Below are 18,869 nucleotides of genomic sequence, written 5' to 3'. Positions count from 1 at the left end.
GGTTTTCGGCCTTGGTTTCCTTATTTTCGGTTTTCGGTTTCGGCCAAGAATTTTCATTTTGGTGCATCCCTAATAAAAACTACAGACAGGCTAAGGAGAGGCACAGAATACAAACACAGTCCTGTAAGTCTGGTCTGTATTTATTAATAAACCACCAAGAACCATTCATGTCTGTATTCATTTTCCACAACAAGTTTCAAACTCAGGACTGCAGTTGTCCTTATTTTCCAGAGGTCCTCAGTCCTCCAGTGTTCCTGCCAGCTTTGGTGCGAAGGAAAAGTGTCAACATGGACATTTTCCATACAGGCAGCCTCAGCTTTCCCTCTGCATGTAACTGAACCAAGTAATGTAGGGCTGTAAAAACAAACAGCATCACACCACAAACACCTCTCTCTGTGTAGAGTAGAGCCTGGACCATAAATCCTTAACAGATAGTCCTGTCTCAGATATATCAGACTAATATAACATACACTACCAGTTTGGACACTCCTTCTCATTCAATGGTTTTTATTTATTCTAATTTATTTTTTCTTCATTCAATAATTCCACATATGTTCTTTCATAGTTTTGATGTCTTCAGTATTAATCTACAGTGTTTACAATCATTACAATAAATACAAACCCTTGAATGAGAAGGTGTTTCTAAACTTTTGACCGGTAGTGTATATGCTGATATACTATGAAGAACATGCAGAGACATGTAGCATCACAACTCTGCACAAGAAAGTTTGACAACATATTTTAAGGTAACATTGTTTGTTTCTGTGATCCCTCTAAAATAACACCCATAAAGTCTGGATTGGTCCTGATTCTCTGTTGGACTTACCCATCCTCCTTGGCCTTCAATCCACGGTTGAATTTGGTTGTCCAGGTATAACGTCATCCACTCTATGATCCTGCCCACTAGCGGACTCATCTCCTTCTCCACGCACTCCACACACAGCGCCCCGCCGAAGGCAAAAAGCCCTACTATGCGGCCCCAGTTGACTCCGTCCCGAAACACCTCGTCCATCACGTTCTCGAAGCTCTGGTAGGCCGTGGCCGGCGTGATGTGCAGCTGGTTGTGCAGATCACTGAAGGCCAGTGCATAACGCAGCTCGAACTCATTGGCCGAGTCCCGAAGGGCCTCTTTCACCGCATCCATATTTGCCGTTTCAGGCAACCGTTGCTGCCGGAGCGGGGACGCCGGGGGGGTTCCGGGACTTGTTCCATTTAAAGTCCCGTTGGGGTGCGTCGCTACCTGCTGTTCCTCACCCGACTCCGCCCCCGCCCCCGCCCCATCAGTCCTATTTGGAGGCTGTAAGAGGTCCATGTAGTTAAGAGGGTAGTTCCTCTGAGAGAGTTTATAGTTGATGTAGAAAACCACCAGTTCTCTGTTTTGAGACATTTTGTGTTTGAATGATCTTCTTCTTCTCTTAGCTCCGCTCGGTCGATGCTCCTTCTGGTCCTCCTGGTCTCCTCCTGGTCCTCCTGGTCCTCCTGGTCCTCCTCTCTCAGTTGAGCTTCACTGTGTCAGAGTGAACACACACTGCAAGGCTTTCTCCCTGCGCTTCTTCTGTTCAGATCCACATGGTCAGTGGATATCCAGAGGACACTCGGGGGGGGTGAACCAACACAAGGCTGACAAATCAGCTCAAGCCCTGCAAAGAGACAACGAAAGGTCAAGTTCTGTATAGCCAATAAGCGCCCTGTGATCTTAAACTGTATGTGTGTTAGAGAAGGGGAGCGGGCAGGGATGTAGACTTTCAAATTAAATCTGGACAGGTGGGGTCAAAGGGCAATTCTCTAATTGGACTGTTACACATCGAGCAGATGGCAATGGTATTAATGAGGTGATAGTGGAGTGGATATGTGCGTATATGTGTGTGCGTATATGTGTGTGCGTATATGTGTGTGCGTATATATGTGTGTGTGTGTGTGTGTGTGTGTGTGTGTGTGTGTGTGTGTGTGTGTGTGTGTGTGTGAAAGAGAAAGAGAAAGGGAAAGTGACAGACAGGGATCGGGACAAAGGGAGGGGTGGTGTGAGGAAGGTGACGTTTAGGGACGGTCTGAGCTTGAAGGTTCACTCAGACAGTCACCATTGCTCAACAGTGACCTTTGACCTTCAGTCAGAGTTTTTGAAGCACTGAGTTTGTCTCCCCTTCAGTCCGGCCTGGCCCTCGTACCTGCACACCCATCTGCATACGCTCACACATAAGCATGCCCTTGAATTACCATAGAACAGACTTTCCTCCTGGACAGTACTGGGCTTCAGGTTAAAGTGAGAACACAAGGACAGTACTTTAAAGATGTTGGCTGCCATACTGTCTCTACAAACTATCGCTGTCTCCACTCTCTGTCTGAAGAATAAGGTCTTGTTCTAGTTCTTAAAACATAAATTGATGTTTTAATAAATCTAAAGTCATAAACCCTGCAGGGAACACAGTACCCGACAGATCAGTTACGATGGTTAAAAGGATAAACATCCTCAAAACCTTCATGTGAGAGCTGCACTCATTCTTTATTTTAATCCCCCCCGTCTGTAAAAAAGAAAACATTATCAGTATCTAATTTAGTAATTGATTCATTTCTCAAGAAGAAATGACACACATGTTCTGATCCTGGCTCTTTAACTGTTGGTATTCGATGATAGTCTCATTGAGGTTTTTTAACTGCAGGGAATTAAAGAAACAGTCAGAACCATGACTGTATAAATATATGGACGTAGTATCCGTAATGTTTTGAAGCCAATCATCGGCGGGTGCCATATTGGAAATGTTGAACTCAACATAACTGCTGTCGAGCTAGTGTGAGGTAAAGAGGCGGGCTTTGAGCCTCCTCACCAACAGCTACAGTGTTCCCGCCTGTCAATCAAGTCAGTTGTGTCTCTCGTTATGGAAAACTCATAATCTTAATATCTTCTGAACTGTAGCGTTAGAAAATAATTCACCCCCTGTACAGTGTGTGCCGATAGAGAAATGAGCTATCCAGACTACACTCAATATTTGAACCAGACTGTAAACATGTTTATTTCTGCTGTAAAGTTCGTCTTCTTTGAATGGGTGTGTATGTGGTTTCTGGTGTTTCTGCAGCCAGCATCAAGTGGACGCTCCATGAACTGCAGTTTTTAACACTTCCGCATTGGCTTCAATTGTCACTGCCAGAGGATGCTTGTGATTGACCCTTCTCTTTTGAACATTTACCACTCAGGACAGTAAGCCCCTAAATTTGGCAGCCAAAATATAATCTCTAAATGTTAAAACAGGTTTGAAAAAGAGGATTTGTGCAACCTGACAAGCCTTCCCTGACTGCAGTTTTTAACACTTCTGTATTGGCTTCTATTCTGGCAGCCTGAGGTTGCCGCTTGGTCAGAACACAGGCTTTAACTCAGAAGGGGAAACTGACTGGAATTGTTTCACTACTTTCTTACCTTTTTGAAACAAGACAAATCATAAAAATATCTGTAAAATATTAGAATTAGACAATAATGCAATATATTATAGTAAATGTTAGACCTGGATAGATAAATCCTTCACTGTGAATGTTATCTTTGTAACTTTAGCACAAAATGAATGTGTGCTGGACACTAGAGGTTAACTTTTGTTTTTCTATCAGATTAAATATTTTCATCTCGTTCCAAGAAGAGTGACACATTTTTAAGAAGCATGTATCCATTCACTTTCATTACATGCAGCGTGCGTCTCCCTCATCTGACACCCTTCAATACTCTGGTGATAAACTCAGCCTGATAGTTAATCTGATGAAGTCATATTTTTATATATAAATCAGAACCAGCTCATGTGCTAATGTCGTCTTGGGCTAATAGTCATAATTAGGGAAACATTTCTTAATAGAAAAATTATTATGATGATGATGTAAAGTAAAATGACCTCATTAAATTTGTATGTCCACACCAGACAGCCAGTAAATTAAGTTTAAATGGACCCTGAAACAAAAGATCTGAGCGAGCCTGTCCCTCCTCCTCTTCTGCTGCCTCTCATAGACCTCCTGTACTTTCAGACATTAACTGGACTACATGCAGACAAACACAAAGTGATGTGGGAGGAACATGACCTGCTGATGATCCCAGAGAGTCAGCTGCTCATTATGTAGGCACCTGACCTTTCCGACAATAATACTGACATTTAAACTGATAACCGGTTGGAAATAATAATGACTATGTGAAAGGGGGGTCCATGCAAATAGTGCTGGGTACATTACATAATACACAATGTAACTACCCTACTTAGCAGCACAAAAGAAGTCACATAGAGTCTCTACTGGATCCAGGCCAAACTAGTTAAGCGCTCTTACAACCACGAGCCCAAAAACTTCCTCCAAGCTGACACGTCTGGACCTGGTCTGGACCTGGTCTGGACCTAGTCTGGACTTCATTCGGGATCAAGAGAAACCTCATGTTACAGCAAAAGGCAGCAGTGTTTACAATGCCACATGGTCCCAAGCTCCCAGCACGTGGTTCGCCTGTTAACAGCCCAGCTCTGATGTAAACACCAACCAGTACAGTCTATAGGAACACCAGCGAGGAGAAGTAACACCTGAACGCAACATTTCTGAACACCTTGGCTCAAATATTAACTTGAAAAACAACTCGAGTCTGACTGAGTTAGTGTCCAAATTCCAGCGTGATAAACATTAACAGATAAAACATCCAGGGTGCGTTAGCGACTCTCTGTCTCTGAGGGCTGTGTCCCTGCTGCTGCTGTGAGGTGATGTGTTTTAATGTACAGATCTCCACATTATGTATTCACAGATCCATCCTGATCACTACTATAAAGACTTTAAATACATAAAGAGCATAATCAGCGTCTTACCAGCAGAGTATTCAGATAAATCCTCGCTCCAGTCCTCCCTGTGTTCTAAACCTCCTGGATCAGACCCACTCTGGTCTGTGTGTCTGTGGGTCTGTGTGGTCTGTGTGGTCTGTGTGTCTCTGTGCCCGTATAGAAAGGCTGTCAAAATCAAAGCATGTAAAAAATATCTACTTTACATGCGCTTGTGATTGTGTACCTAAACGCCTCCTACACTCTGCAGGCCCATCCTTCCTCTATTACGTAACACGACGCCTTCAGGGGCTGTCGGAAAATCTCCATCACGATCACATCGAGAACCTTCGTGTGAGTTCGAGACTGAACGTGTGATGAAATAAATCAAATGATGTAACCAAACACTAAATTATAGTGTTACAGTTACAGATACTGTTATAATAATAAACATATTATATCATGAGTGCTTAAACACAGGGTATGCTATTAATCTATGTGGCACAGTTTGTAAAGTTTTGCACACTGAAAATAACAACAACATTTCTCCTCATTTAGCTCCAAACGTCATAAATATGTTGAGAGTTTTTAAGACACCTTTTTATCACATTTAGATGAATATTTGTGATCTTCTTCACGTTTAATTTTGTTGTGTGAAATATATTAAGTTAAAATCACTGTTAAATCCAAATGCTAAATATAAATTAAAATGTTAAAGATAATTCAAAATGTTAAATATAAATATGAATGTTAAATGTAAATGTTAAATATAAATGTTAAATATAATGTTAAATAAATATAAATGTTCAATATAAATAAAAATGTTAAATAAATCCAAATGTTCAGTATAAATATAAATGTTAAATATAAATATAAATGTTCAATGTTAAATATAAATGTTTAATATAAATATAAATGTTTAATATAAATCTAAATGTTGAATATAAAACAAAAATATTTATTAGAAATATAAATGTTAAATATAATCCAAATTTTAAATCGAAATCAAAATGTTAAATATAAATATTAAATATAAGTCTAAATGTTTAATGTTTCTCCAATCCTAAATATTTAGCTAATATGCAAATTCACACTGCCACCCAGTGGAAATACCAAAATAAAAGCTTCATAAAACGATACAGAATTAGCAATAGCAACTTAGCTTCTCCATACCATAGACTGGATGATTTATATTTAACATTTAGATTGATATTTAACATTTAGATTTAGATTTAAAATTTAGATTTCACATTTAATATTTATATTTAACATTTAGATTTAGATTTAACATTTTGATTAATATTTAGCATTTGGATTCAACAGTGATTGTAACTTATATATATATATTTGTCACAACAAAATTAAATGTGAAGAAGATCACAGATATTCCTCTAAATGTGATTAAAATAAGTGACTTTTAAAAATTCACTCTACATTTTAAAGACGTTTTGGAGCTGTTATTTTCGGTCTGCACAACTTTTCAAACGGCGCCCTGTATTCATATCTAACTCTTTATTTTTTACATAGAAACTTAAACTCAAGAAAGCACTTATTAGACAGCTTGTTGTGATATTCACAAAGCAATATGGTATTTATCCACAGTCTGGATTCACAAATTGACTGTACTACGGGCGGAACTGGTTTAGAATGAGTCCTTGAACGCAGCACAGGCCATTCCCCTCTCCTGTCATAAACACTAGGCTGAGTAAGACCTTTAAACACAATGCAGAGAAAACGCTGTTTTCTCCACCACCCTGTGTTCCAGCTTCACATAGACTCAACCACACTCACCAACACTAATATAAAGGAGATTATAGAGGGACTTGATGTAGACCCAGATCCCCCTGGACGAACCTTATCCATGTCAGAGACTGGAGGCGACTGAAGATGGCTGTCACTGTCAAATGAACAGTCGCATATTCCTTCAGTATATTCACATTATAGTGTTTTACCATCTGCAAATCATCCACTGCAGTCTGCACATTACAGCGGATCTGAGCAGACCGGGTTTAGACCAGGAGAGCTGGAAGGAACCAAAATGATGGCTCCGCATTCTTACAAATCTGTCGATCCAGAATCCTGATCCAGAGAGGGGAATCCACCCAGTCTACCTCTCTCTCTCTCTCTCTCATTCTCTCATCCACACAGTCATAATCATTGTATTCATGAAGCAACCAGGAACTCTTACCTGTAAGGAGGTCTCCATAAAACCATGTCTGGTTCCTCTCAGTCCAGACCCCGGCTGGTTCTAGCCTGTGTGGCCGACGGAGCTCAGCCAAACCCTCAGCTACTGGCTCTCACAGATCCGCCCACAGCTCTACGTCCTCTGCGTGACTTCACCATCCCAGCCTGCCCTGCTCATTCCGGACTGAGGACAGCTCCATGCAGCCTGCAGAGAAGGCGACTCGAGTCAGATAGAGGGGTAGTTTTCTCTCTTGGAGGGTCTGATCTGAGAGTCTGATCCACCTAGCAGGGTCGGTTCATGTAGCTAACACCAGCTAACAGTGATCCAGATCACCAGGTCCGCTTCAGTCTACGGTCCGGGCCTGGCTCGGGTTATGTAAATAGTTCTGTGTTACTCACTCACTGGGACTGTTCTGGGTCAGTAACAGGGATTAAAACAGCAGCTGGGAGGCAGAGGTTCACTGTACAGGACAAAGGAGGACAAGTCTCCATGGTAACCTTTGTTACCCCAAATTACACTGAGACCAGGATGCGGCCCTCGGGGGGCGGGGTTTAACACTTAACCACGCCCACTTTTAAACTACGCCACAGTGCGTCATTAGGGGGAAGAGGGGGAACTTCGAAGCGTGTAAATATCGGGAAATATCCGTATTAATGAGATGGATGGATGGAAGGATGGATGGAAGGATAGAAGGATGGAAGGATGGATAGATAGATAGATAGATAGATAGATAGATAGATAGATAGATAGATAGATAGATAGATAGACTTCATTGATCACCCATTGGTGGAGATTTGTTTGTTCCAGCAGCTTAAACACAGGACAGGAGAATACAACAATGTGCTTACATAGTTAAAAATAAATAAATGAATAAAATATAATAATAATAATAATAATAGTAATAATGATAATAAAATAAAATATAGTAAATATAAGAGAGATATATATGTACATTTCTACACTTCTGATAATCAGCTTAATTAACGTCATATTTCTTTGTTTGTCTTGTGAAATGAAGGTATGAGTCAAGAGGAACAGGTATTTAAAAACAAAGAGAAAGACTAGGGCGAATATAAAACAGGTATATCTGTCAGAGGGGAACATTTTTGGACCAGTTGTGATGAGGATTTGAAAATGTGTAACTCTCTTTGTGTATTTAAAAAAAAAAAAGTATAAGTATATGGAAGAAGTATAAACTGAAATGTTTTGGGGCTTTGTAAGTTTCTGAATGAAACTTTTAAAGGTTGCTTTATTACAACATAACATAATTACTAGCACAATATTGCCTATACTATATAAGTTATTTAAAAAGATAGGCAGGATAAGCCTTGGCTTCAGTCTACACCCTTTTTGGTCAGCATGTGATTTATTAAAAATAAATGTGGATGTGTTTGCATGTTTATATGTATGCATGAGTGTACATGTGGATATGTGTGTGTATATATATTTTCTTTGTTGCTGAATCCCTCAGCGATTGTTTTTTGTTTGTTTGTTTTTTTAACATGGCTTCTCGGTTGTGGAAGTGTTACTTCTTCACAATTCTTCCCGTCTTGGTCCTCTTGATATATGTGCATTTATTTTCATTCTCTCTTAGTGTTGTGTTTCTTTTTATGGTTTAATGTTCTTAATGTTAACTCTGTAACACATTTTGTATTGCTCTATGCGTTAATGGTGCTTGTGTTGCCCCATTCACAAATGTTATTATATAGAAAACCTAGTTGGACTTGATGAGACAGAAACTATTCAGATTAGTTTCTAATAAAGCTTTTCAAATAACAGATAAGTTATGACCCCTATAGGTTTCTTTAAGCACTGTATCTTAATGCATTCATATTGATCTGCTTAATGTTAGTTAGCTTTCATTTCCCTACATGGCAGCTACTTTGTGACCTTGCACTATGCTCTGTCTTTCCGGGTCATTATCCATGATTCACACCCACACACTGACTGTAAGCATCCTATATGTGTTTTTCTTACTGTGTGTGCTCATAAAAACCTGGTGGAATTTTATCTGTTCAATAACTTACCTTACTATTGATAAGATAGAAGTGTACATAGTGTATATATCTGTTATATACTATATTTTATATTCAACTTATCATTATTACTATTACTTTATTTTATATTCACCCTTTCATTATTTCTATTATTATTATTTTATATTATTTTAGATTAACCTTATCATTATTACTATAATAAATATTATTATTTTATTTCAATTTTTTTAAACTATGTAAGTACATTGTTGTATTCTCCTGTCCTGTGTTAAAGCTGCTGGAACAAACACATTTCCCCCAATAGGTGATCAATAAAGTCTATCTATCTATCTATCTATCTATCTATCTATCTATCTATCTATCTATCTATCTATCTATCTATAAGGTATTATAATAATAATGGTATAAAATAAATACAAAACCTGTCAGCTATTACAAAACTGACTCCAAACAACAGATGTTTGAATACAACAAACTCGCCTCAAAACAACAAATAGTAGTTTGGAAAGTTCTAACACCCTGCCTCATCACATGACTTCATCTGATGACTGACTGTACAATGCAGGAAGACGTTTGGCAACACATATTTACAAACAAGCTGCTGGGCCTTACAAATATCTGCCGGGACAATATTGAGGAATTTTCCATTTCTTTTAACAACATGACGCAGACCAGCGGTGTCAAAGCATCCACTGTTGGGACAGTTAATGTGAAATGTTCCACTTAGTGTGCTGATGCATCAAGGCAGGGCTGGACATCCACATCTTAGCCTCTTCATTAAGACTACAAGTGTTAGCACAGTGCCATCCTGTGGACACCTTCACATGGAGGCACTAGAGGAGTTTCTAATTGATTACAGTTTTTTTACGACTGAATAAACACTAAGATCAAAAGTATTACACAATTATCAAAACCTTACACTCAAGGAGCAAAACATCGGCCCAGATCTGCACCACTATAAGCACAATGTCGGCCTCACACTTTTTGCAAAACACTTAACACACTTGTACACATTAGACACAGAAGTATATCATGATGTCACTTCCTTCAATTCCAAAGCACTGACTGTCAAATTACCACACCTATGACCCAATCGGTTAAACACAGCCATCAGGTGCACAAACACATGATTGCTTAATTGTAGACACGTCACCTGCTTTCAACCAAAATGGAGGGAGTCAGAAGAAGAGTGAGGGTGAGAGGGGGAATCTCCTATTATCTGTACTGTATTTTCAGATTTTTTCAGATTTGGTTTTTTCTTTGTCCTGTAATTGTAACCTGTGCTGGATCCAGTATTGTATGTTTGTCTGATATTTGCTGAGCTTACAGTGTTATGCACACTACTGTAGTAGCATGAAAACTGGGACCTGTTTTGTTGTGATTCTCCATGTTGACATGTTGACTGATTTGTGTGTATAGAGAGAAATAAATAACATGTTCATCAGTCTGCAGCGTTGGTCTTGTGTAGTGTTTGGTGAATTTATTTTACATTTTCACTTTCTGTGTACTTCACTTACAGTACTCTGATCACTGAGAAGTAGAGTGTAAGTGTTTTAGGTTAGCAGCAGCAGTGTGTTACTGGTTCAAACAGAATTGTCATATGAAATGTGTGTGTTTCATTTGGTAACAAAATATGATTTTGATAAATTAGTGTAAAGTTTTTACAAGTGTTTCATTTTGCAAAGGATCTGAGGTGTTCTGCTACTTGTGTGTGTGGTTGTGTGAATTGTGTGTAGTGTTTTGACAAAATGGGCCCTGCTTTCAAAATCGTGTTTAAGCAATCGAAAACAATTTTTAATCCCCTCCATGACTAAGAAATGTAGACATGTAATGAATCATTCAAAAAGGTGACACGTTAGGAAAGCATGAGCATTCATCATATAAGCATGGATTTTTAAATGAAGACAAGCAGATCTGAAAACATGTTTGAAGTCAATGTTTGGAGCTGTGTGTTTGTTGGGGATTCAGACATTGAATGCAAAGAAAAGCGCTTCAACATCAACAACACTGTAGATATAAACAGACAGAAATCCTTATGTTATGATGATACACGTACTGAATGATTAGAACCAGAGCAGCAATGTAAAGGCATCAATCTTAGAGTTTGCTTTCACTCCCTGAACTGAGTAAACGTCACCAGAGTGGATCAGAATTAAGGTTTATTGACACTTCACCAAATGCTCAGAAGATTACATCACAATATTATGTATAGAACAGTACAGTATAGCATATATTTAGGTATCTTACATTGAAAACTTTACAGTCGTCATTTTGTCATATATATATATTTATATATATATTTATATATTCCCCAGCTTGAGGAAAGAAAAGTAGACATCCATAGTTGCGGAGGGGGGGAAAGGAATGCTTCTCAAAAAATACTTAAACGCGCTGTAAATAATTACATACATCCTTCTTTTAAAAAAAAAAATGATGGAACAGACTGCTGAGGACCCTGGACGCAGAGAGTCCAGTCTTTCTGTTGATGCACCGTTTGGTTTCGCTTCTTGATAAAACTCTCCTGCTGAATATGTCAACACGGATGGGGGTTCAGACCTTTAGCAGCAGGTCTGTACACTGGGGCGGTGTTAATACATGTGATGTGCAAAACAGCTGGAAACAAGGAACTCACAATGTCACATTATGGGGCCACACGTTGGATTAGTGGAGGTTGTTTAGAGCCAGCTATGTTACTAATGCCAGGAGAAGTTGACTCCATGTGAAGTCCTTCAGAGTAAGGCTGAGCAGGTCAACACGCCGGGGAATGCAGAAATAACACCTTAAGAATAGCCTTTAAATGTAAACCTGGAATAAAGACGACACACTCACATTAAGTCTTTGATAATGTGGAGAGATGCAGATTGTTTCCTGCAGTTGAATCTCTAACGATGACCCGCTCCCTGATAACAAAGACATGAGAGAGCGTTAAAGTGGCTTTGCTTCGGGCTAGGATGATACATGAGGCTTCAGATGTTACAATATGTTTTGATTAGATCAACAAACTCACAATAAGAGCGACACTGATAGTGTCATTTTCTGACAGGCACAGGCGGCCAAAGAGATTTCACAAGGGCAAATGTGGGCTTCACCAAATTCATTAATATTGTCCTTTGACTTTCAGCGTGTGGTTATACTTTTATCATTAAAAAGAAACAAACAGAAAAACCAAACCAAAAAAATGACAGGTACAGGGCTCGCAACATTCTCAATAAATTAAATGTTTACAGTTCTCTTTTAGTGATTTCAGTTTGAGATGAGAGTCAGAGGGGAGAGACTACAGTCAGCAGAGAGGGCTGGTCACAGTGCTGTTCATCCCAGAGGGAGAGAGAGGAGGAAGGACGGGATGAAGACCTCTCTACGAGCTGAGCGCAGGAGAAAAGCTGAACACTTTCATGAGTCCTGAAGGGAGACAGAAACGCTACAGTCTTAATCTTCTTCATTGTAGAGCCCCGCTGTGTTCTGTTACAGTCAAACAGAGGAGGGGGGGGGGGGAGTCTCTAGTGTCCACTTGTGATCAACACATCAATGTCATCTCAATTTCTCCACCCGTCCGTCTGTCTGTCCGTCCCCCACCTGATCCTGCACCCACCCGCCCGCTCTACGATGCAGGAGTCTGGACCTGTGACCCCTCCGGAGCAGCGATGTGGAAGACCGAGCCGATGCGCAGGAAGAAGCGCCTGAGGATGGCCCGCAGCTCTGGGATCAGGTCGAACTGCATCATCTCACACAGGTGCGGGTAGTAGCAGGACGCATGGGGCTTGAACTGGAACAGAAAAGAGGACAACATTTCAACAAGCTCCATGATCCAACAAACTGTCACACAGACTTTAGTGTTGTCTCGATTAACCTGAGTATTTGCTGAAGGTGTGTTTGGAAATATTTCATACACAGGAAAAGGAAAGGCGGTAGCTCTGGTGTGTGGATGCTGTTGGCAGCCCACAGAGTTCACAGCAGGCCGTGAAATTAATCAGGTCACTTTATCCCAAGTGATGTTTTGTCCTGTGCTGTTCATAAGGATCATTTTATTGATAAAACTGCAGCTCATCCAGTTTGTAGCACCAGTATTTGTTTTAATGATTCCCCCTAAACTCACAGCACGACGAGCTCAGTACCCCAGAGCCAGCAGGCCCACTTTACAGTACTGATCTATTTTCTGTTGAGTGGTTCTGGTGTTTCTCTTCGAAGGCTAGCTGCTGGGCGCCCACATTTCCTACAGCTCCAGGCTCCCTGCTGGGCTGTTTTCTAACCAAAAAACTGTTACAGTTTTGGAAAGACGGCCTGAGTCATGGGCTGCCATGAATCATCAGTGAGTCATGCATTCACAGAGAGAGAGGGAGAGGATGACTCATCAGTGACAGCTTACCAAAACTGTTAAGAACCACAATATGAAATAAATAAAGAAGACCACGTTACAGAGGGAGACATACATTTTAACTCCTGCAGTTTGAAGTGCAACACTTTATCATCAAGGCCTCTCTTACATTTCTGATCCTGCTTCAGAGCAAATTCAAGTCATGACTTAGCAGACCACTGCGTTTTCAGATGAGAATCAATAAAGCTTTTGTTCTTAAAGCTCCTGTGAGGAACTTTCCATTTGGGTCAATTTTGTCACCCCCTTCTATTCAAGTCTGATCGTTTCAGATCCTGTTACGTTTTCTTCCTGCTCGTCAACACTGAACCCTGAGCTTGTAATGTTAAATTGGAGCTGATACATGTTGCTGTTGATGAACAGTATTTATTATAAAGAGGAATACCTACCTTTTTAGTCTCGCTTTGAACTCTTAGAACTGTTTTATTTCACCTAACTTCACTTTATTTATTCATTATCTAGTTCAAATTTAATCACTTCTTAATTATTTCATTTTATTCTATTTATTTATTTCAAGTATAACATCTTATTTTCTTTTACTGGTTTAATATTTTAGTGTTTTATTATCTTAGAAATGTATTTTATTTTGGTGAGTTTCATTTCCTGTGTTGAGTTTTAACATCTTATTTTACCTCCAGTGGTTCCTCATTAAGATATCATGAGAGAGTTTCATCAGTTCGTTCAGCAACTTATTTTTTATTCTTAATTAATTCATTTATTTTACTTTCATTGTTATTATTATTATTGTTGCATATATTGTGTTCTTAACTTTAGGATTGTGGGGTGGGTTTGGGGTCAGGGCTGGGGTTGGGATTAGGATGGAGGGTCTTTTTATTTTTATATCTTTCTTTTTCTTAATTGATTCTATTTTAAGTTGTTCTTATGTACAGCACTTTGTGTTACAATGTCATTGTATGAAAAGCGCTTTATAAATAAAGTTTAATTGATTGATCGATTGAATAGAGAGGAGAGGTCGGGGGGGATGGATTGTTTGGCTGATGTCCGGGGATTCCAGAAAGGTTGTAAACGCAGGAAACATGATGCTGCCCAGTGGACCAATCACAGGGATTATCATCTGTGTGGTTTCAACATTTTGGAGGAGGACTACTTCAAGCTACTTGCATAGGCTTGTGTGTTGATACAGGGGTAGGCGGACCTGTGGTGTAAGCTACGTTGTTGATTCGACGCAAAACTATAACCAGGTAGAGTGTTTTCTGACACAAAATAATCTAATATAAATAATAATAAGTGTGTGTGTGTGTTTGTGTGTGTGTGTGGGTCCGTGTGCATGTGCTTGTGCATGTGCGTGTGTTTTCCTGCCTTGTCATCGGGCAGCCTTAGTGTCCTGGTGAGCAGCAGCATCAGCAGGCTGTTCCAGGCCTCTCTGTGGCTCTCTGAGGTCAGACTGATGAAGTAGGCCAGAGCTTCACTGCACACCCTGAAAGAGACACACACACACACACACACGCACATTTAGGACATTTATGACAAACACACAACTTTGTCTAGAACACTGACCAGTCTGCATCCAACCTGCCACACTACAGTCATTCTAATATTACTGCTAAAGAAGCTGATATTGATGTGAAGCATGAGTGGAGTAGCTCTGCAATGTATTCTACAAATACACACACAATGCATCCTTCATAAATATGTAATGAGGTATGAGCATGTGTCAAAACAGAACAGACAGCAGTGACACAGCTGCTGCTCCATTATCTAAGGTTTAACATTTAGCCAGTCATCACCTGAGGTAGGGAGGTGAGTAACTACAACAACACAAGAGTCCACACTGTGGTTTCTGTTCAATGCATTTCTGTTGTTTTGGTTGTTTGTTTATTAAACTTGTAGAAAGCTTTTTTTGAACACTGCAGTGTAACTGGGAACAATTCAGCTCTTTATTTATAACATTAATTAACTTTAGCTATAGATGAACAGGAGAAGATATGTCTTCATATGATACAAAGGGTGAAAAAAGGATAGAGTAACATAACATTTGCTAGAATAATAAAACTATTAGGGATGCATGACATCATCTGCATTTTATCAGTGTGACAGATAAAAGCTTAAAAAGTTAATTTGTACCATGATGCACGGCTGATAAAGTGGCTCATAGTGACAGCGTATGCACTCACTACTGAGCTACACTAAAGTGTTTTAAAGTGCTGCGTACAGACAGCTAAATAGGTGTTTACAATACTTGTAAAGCTAAGGTGATGAGAGGAAGTGCAAAAAACCTCTCCTTCAATAATACTAATTTAATTCTCACATACACTATCAGTCAAAAGTTTGGACACACCTTCTCATTCAAGGGTTTGTATTTATTGTAATGATTGTAAACACTGTAGATTAATACTGAAGACATCAAAACTATGAAAGAACATATATGGAATTATTGAATGAACAAAAAAGTGTTAAACAAAGCAGAATCTGTTTTATATTTTAGATTCTGTAAAGTAGCCCCCTTTTTCCTTCATGACAGCTTTGCACACTCTTGGTATTCTCTCAGTCTGCTTCATGAAGTGGTCTCCTGGAATGGTTTCTAATGAACATGAGCCTTGTCAAGAGTTCATTTGTAGAACGACTTGCCTTCTTAATGTGTTTGAGACCATCAGTTGTGATGTTCAGAGGTAGGGTTAGTAAACAATGGATAGTTCTATTTGACTACTGCTGTAATCCAGATTATGACAAAACCAGATTATTTCATAGTTTTGATGTCTTCAGTATTAATCTACAATGTTGAAAATAATTGAAATAAAGAAAAACCATCAAATGAGAAGGTGTGTCCAAACTTTTGACTGGTAGTGTACATCTCAAGAAACGTCAAAGGTGTCAGAAGAGAGAGCACAAAAAAGTCTCTGTTCGTGAAAACTTGTCAGCAGCCTTCATGTAACAAAGCTAAGTAAGACAGCAGGGAGCACCCAAAGGTAAGGGAGGAACATGAAAATCACTGAAGTCATGGCTCTTTGTTTAGCAGCCTTTCAGGGAGGTGAAAGATGCAGGCTTTTGCAGACTAAGTATGTACTTGGATTGGTATCAGTATCAGCATCAGTATCGGCCAAAATGATCCCCCAAAAATGTAATTATACCCCTCCGTTTTTTGTTCTTTAAGTTGGATAAAGTCTGCCCTCACAGGGTTAATACAGTCCACTGGGTCACATTTGCGTGTTTCTATTTCCACCTTCAAAGAAACAATGAATAGATGAATCTGATAAGTGTTATCTGTTCCTCCAGAGGCTGATATCCTGTTTCTCTCTGTGCCCTTTAGCTCAATCATCTGTTGCTGGAAATACTCACCCTGTGCATCAAACCTGTGGCTGATAATAACCCACCGTACTTAGGGTCTGTTTGAGTGACCGGTCTGATGGATTAATGAAACCTGACTGTCTCAAGTTGTGACTTAATGAGCATTGTGTGTTGTACTCACAGCAGCAGGCGTGTCTGGATGTCCGGCCATGAGTCCTGCAGCTGAAGGTCAGAGTACATCCTGAACAGGATCCTCAGGCTGCAGGCCAGACTGCTGGTCTCCTGCTTCAGTAAGTTAGGTTTGGATTTCCCTTTAAAGCCTGAGGGCAAAAAAAACAGAGACACAAGCTACTGTTAAAAAAACTACAACTACAACAACAGAGAGGTTAGCTGGGACCTGAGTCTAAGACACATGATTGTAACAGCACAGATTTGCACAAAGTCTTCCCTCTGAACTTTGTTTGCACATATTGATTCAGTCATTACTCTGATTGCACTTTTTTTTGTCAGTACAGCAATGTTTTTAGCAGCACCGCTAAATGGAATGCATCTGTAGCTTTATCTGGTCAAATTAAGCAGAAGAACAGTCTCATAACTTTGATGCTTCTAAAACATTCTACTGTATGTAATCCATATAAAGAAGTAAACACATTGCTCTCTGTTTACCTGCCCTCCAGAGTGCTGTCCTCTGCTCATTGTTGGAGTTGAAGTCCTTGGCGAAGGTGTGCGACTCCAGCAGACAGTCCAGCAGCTTGAAGAGGTGCGCTGAAGTCATGTGTCTGTACATTCCCTGATCTGCCCCCGGATCTCCTCCATCAGTCTCTGATTCTTCAAGAGCATCTCGCTGAGAGGAGGACACATTTAGAGACGTGTATCTAACCATGATCTGACAGCATGATGGTAGCAGCATTTTTACTCTTTGAACTGGTACATATCCTGGAATGAGTCCACAGAGTCGCTGCTGTGACCTACCTGTGCAGCAGCCATGTTCTCAGCATCCTCCTTCTTACTGGTTGCTGGGTAGAATACGATATTATCTATGGTCTGGATGAGTTCAAGCTGGACCACACATTTAATCAGCAGGCCTGCAAACAGCTTCTGGTCTGTAACTCCTGCAGAACAGACAAATAAGAGAAGTGGAGTTATGACTAATGAAGTTTAAAAAGGGATAAAACACTAACAGACTGGTTTATGTGACACTTAGCAACAAATATGTTCTGTAACAACCAAAATGAATCTCTCTCTTTTTCACAACCTCTATGTCTTGATTATGTCTCAGGTTCAGTTTGAGCTTTCATCAGGACACTGAATGATTTGAGATGAATGGAAAGATAAATTCAATCTGGAAGGACATCTCAGGATATATTTCCAGATTAGACACTACAAGAGGGAGGAATTTAATCTGCAGCTTTCAGAAAAGAAAGCATATAAAAATGATGGATATAATGAAGTTAGCCTTCAGCTAGTCGCTTCATCATAAAGTCTTAATCCCAAAAACACAGTATCATCGGAGTAGCTTGACGTTCAAGGTAGTAGTTAACAGTGGCACGTGGCATTCCTGTGTGTGCGTTTGTGGGCATGTTAGTGTGTGCCCAACCTCACGGAGCACCAACATACAGGGAAGCAGCAGGACAGACACCTACACCAAAAACACTGTAAAGATTCAGCATACGTTTGATTGATAATGTGACTATTTTGGAGCAGATGTTTACTTGTTATGCAGCGAATAGACGGATATTTACTCACCAAATGGGAGATCTGCTCGCATTCGGTGCTTGGATGGGGTTCTGCACAATTCTGTTTTAATCTATTATTTTTTAATAAAAACACTTTTTTAAATTATATTTTATGGGGCGCCGTTGGCCTAGCGGTCTAAGCGCGTGCCCCATATACAGAGGCTATAGCCCTGGTCGCAGAGGTCGCAGAGGTCGCAGAGGTTGCAGAGGTTGCAGGCTCGATTCCAACCTCGACCAATTGCTGCATGTCTTCCCCCACTCTACACTACCAACATTTCCTGTCTCTCTTCAGCTGTCCTATCCGATAAAGGCAAAAATGCCCCAAAACACATCTTTAAAATTATATTTCATTTGAAAAGGACAAATAAAAATAATAATAAAATAAATCTGAGCAGGCATGCAAGCCTGAACTGTCAATGCTGCCCTTTAGACCGTGTCTAAATGTTCTGTAAGTTGCTAATAAAGGAAACTCAATTTTACTCGTTCCTTTTATCTCCCCTGACCACACCACTAATATAGGATGAAGACCTTGGTTTATATTTGATGAAAAGCCTGAGGTGGATTACTTCTAACACT

General features: G+C 39.8%; 2 protein-coding genes across 4 annotated transcripts in view; both read right to left on the bottom strand.

Annotated features, from left to right (window-relative positions):
• Positions 1-7,464, bottom strand: part of bcl2l1 (BCL2 like 1) — a 48,234-nt gene extending 40,770 nt beyond the window's left edge. Inside the window, exons 1-2 of one of the 2 annotated variants that reach the window (XM_034695747.1) lie at positions 6,949-7,464; positions 827-1,640 (exon numbers count right to left, since the gene is read on the bottom strand). In XM_034695747.1, coding sequence (XP_034551638.1) covers positions 827-1,387 — 561 coding nt within the window. In that variant the 5' untranslated portion in view covers positions 1,388-1,640; positions 6,949-7,464. Of the gene's footprint in view, positions 1-826; positions 1,641-4,811; positions 5,067-6,948 lie in introns of those variants that run through there. The other variant, XM_034695748.1, reaches the window with a different exon arrangement.
• A 3,619-nt stretch (positions 7,465-11,083) lies between these two features.
• arfgef2 (ADP-ribosylation factor guanine nucleotide-exchange factor 2 (brefeldin A-inhibited)) overlaps positions 11,084-18,869 on the bottom strand; it is a 42,060-nt gene continuing 34,274 nt past the window's right edge. For both annotated transcript variants that reach the window (XM_034696094.1, XM_034696095.1), the window contains exons 35-39: positions 17,530-17,669; positions 17,224-17,401; positions 16,739-16,877; positions 14,632-14,749; positions 11,084-12,705 (exon numbers count right to left, since the gene is read on the bottom strand). In XM_034696094.1, the coding sequence (XP_034551985.1) occupies positions 12,541-12,705; positions 14,632-14,749; positions 16,739-16,877; positions 17,224-17,401; positions 17,530-17,669 (740 nt within the window). In that variant the 3' untranslated portion in view covers positions 11,084-12,540. The remainder of the gene's footprint in view (positions 12,706-14,631; positions 14,750-16,738; positions 16,878-17,223; positions 17,402-17,529; positions 17,670-18,869) is intronic.

This window comes from Notolabrus celidotus, chromosome 11, assembly GCF_009762535.1.
Source record: "Notolabrus celidotus isolate fNotCel1 chromosome 11, fNotCel1.pri, whole genome shotgun sequence".
In the NCBI taxonomy this organism is placed as follows: Eukaryota; Metazoa; Chordata; class Actinopteri; order Labriformes; family Labridae; genus Notolabrus; species Notolabrus celidotus.
The sequence above is the reverse complement of the archived record's forward strand: the minus strand, read 5'-3'. Positions and strand labels throughout refer to the sequence as shown.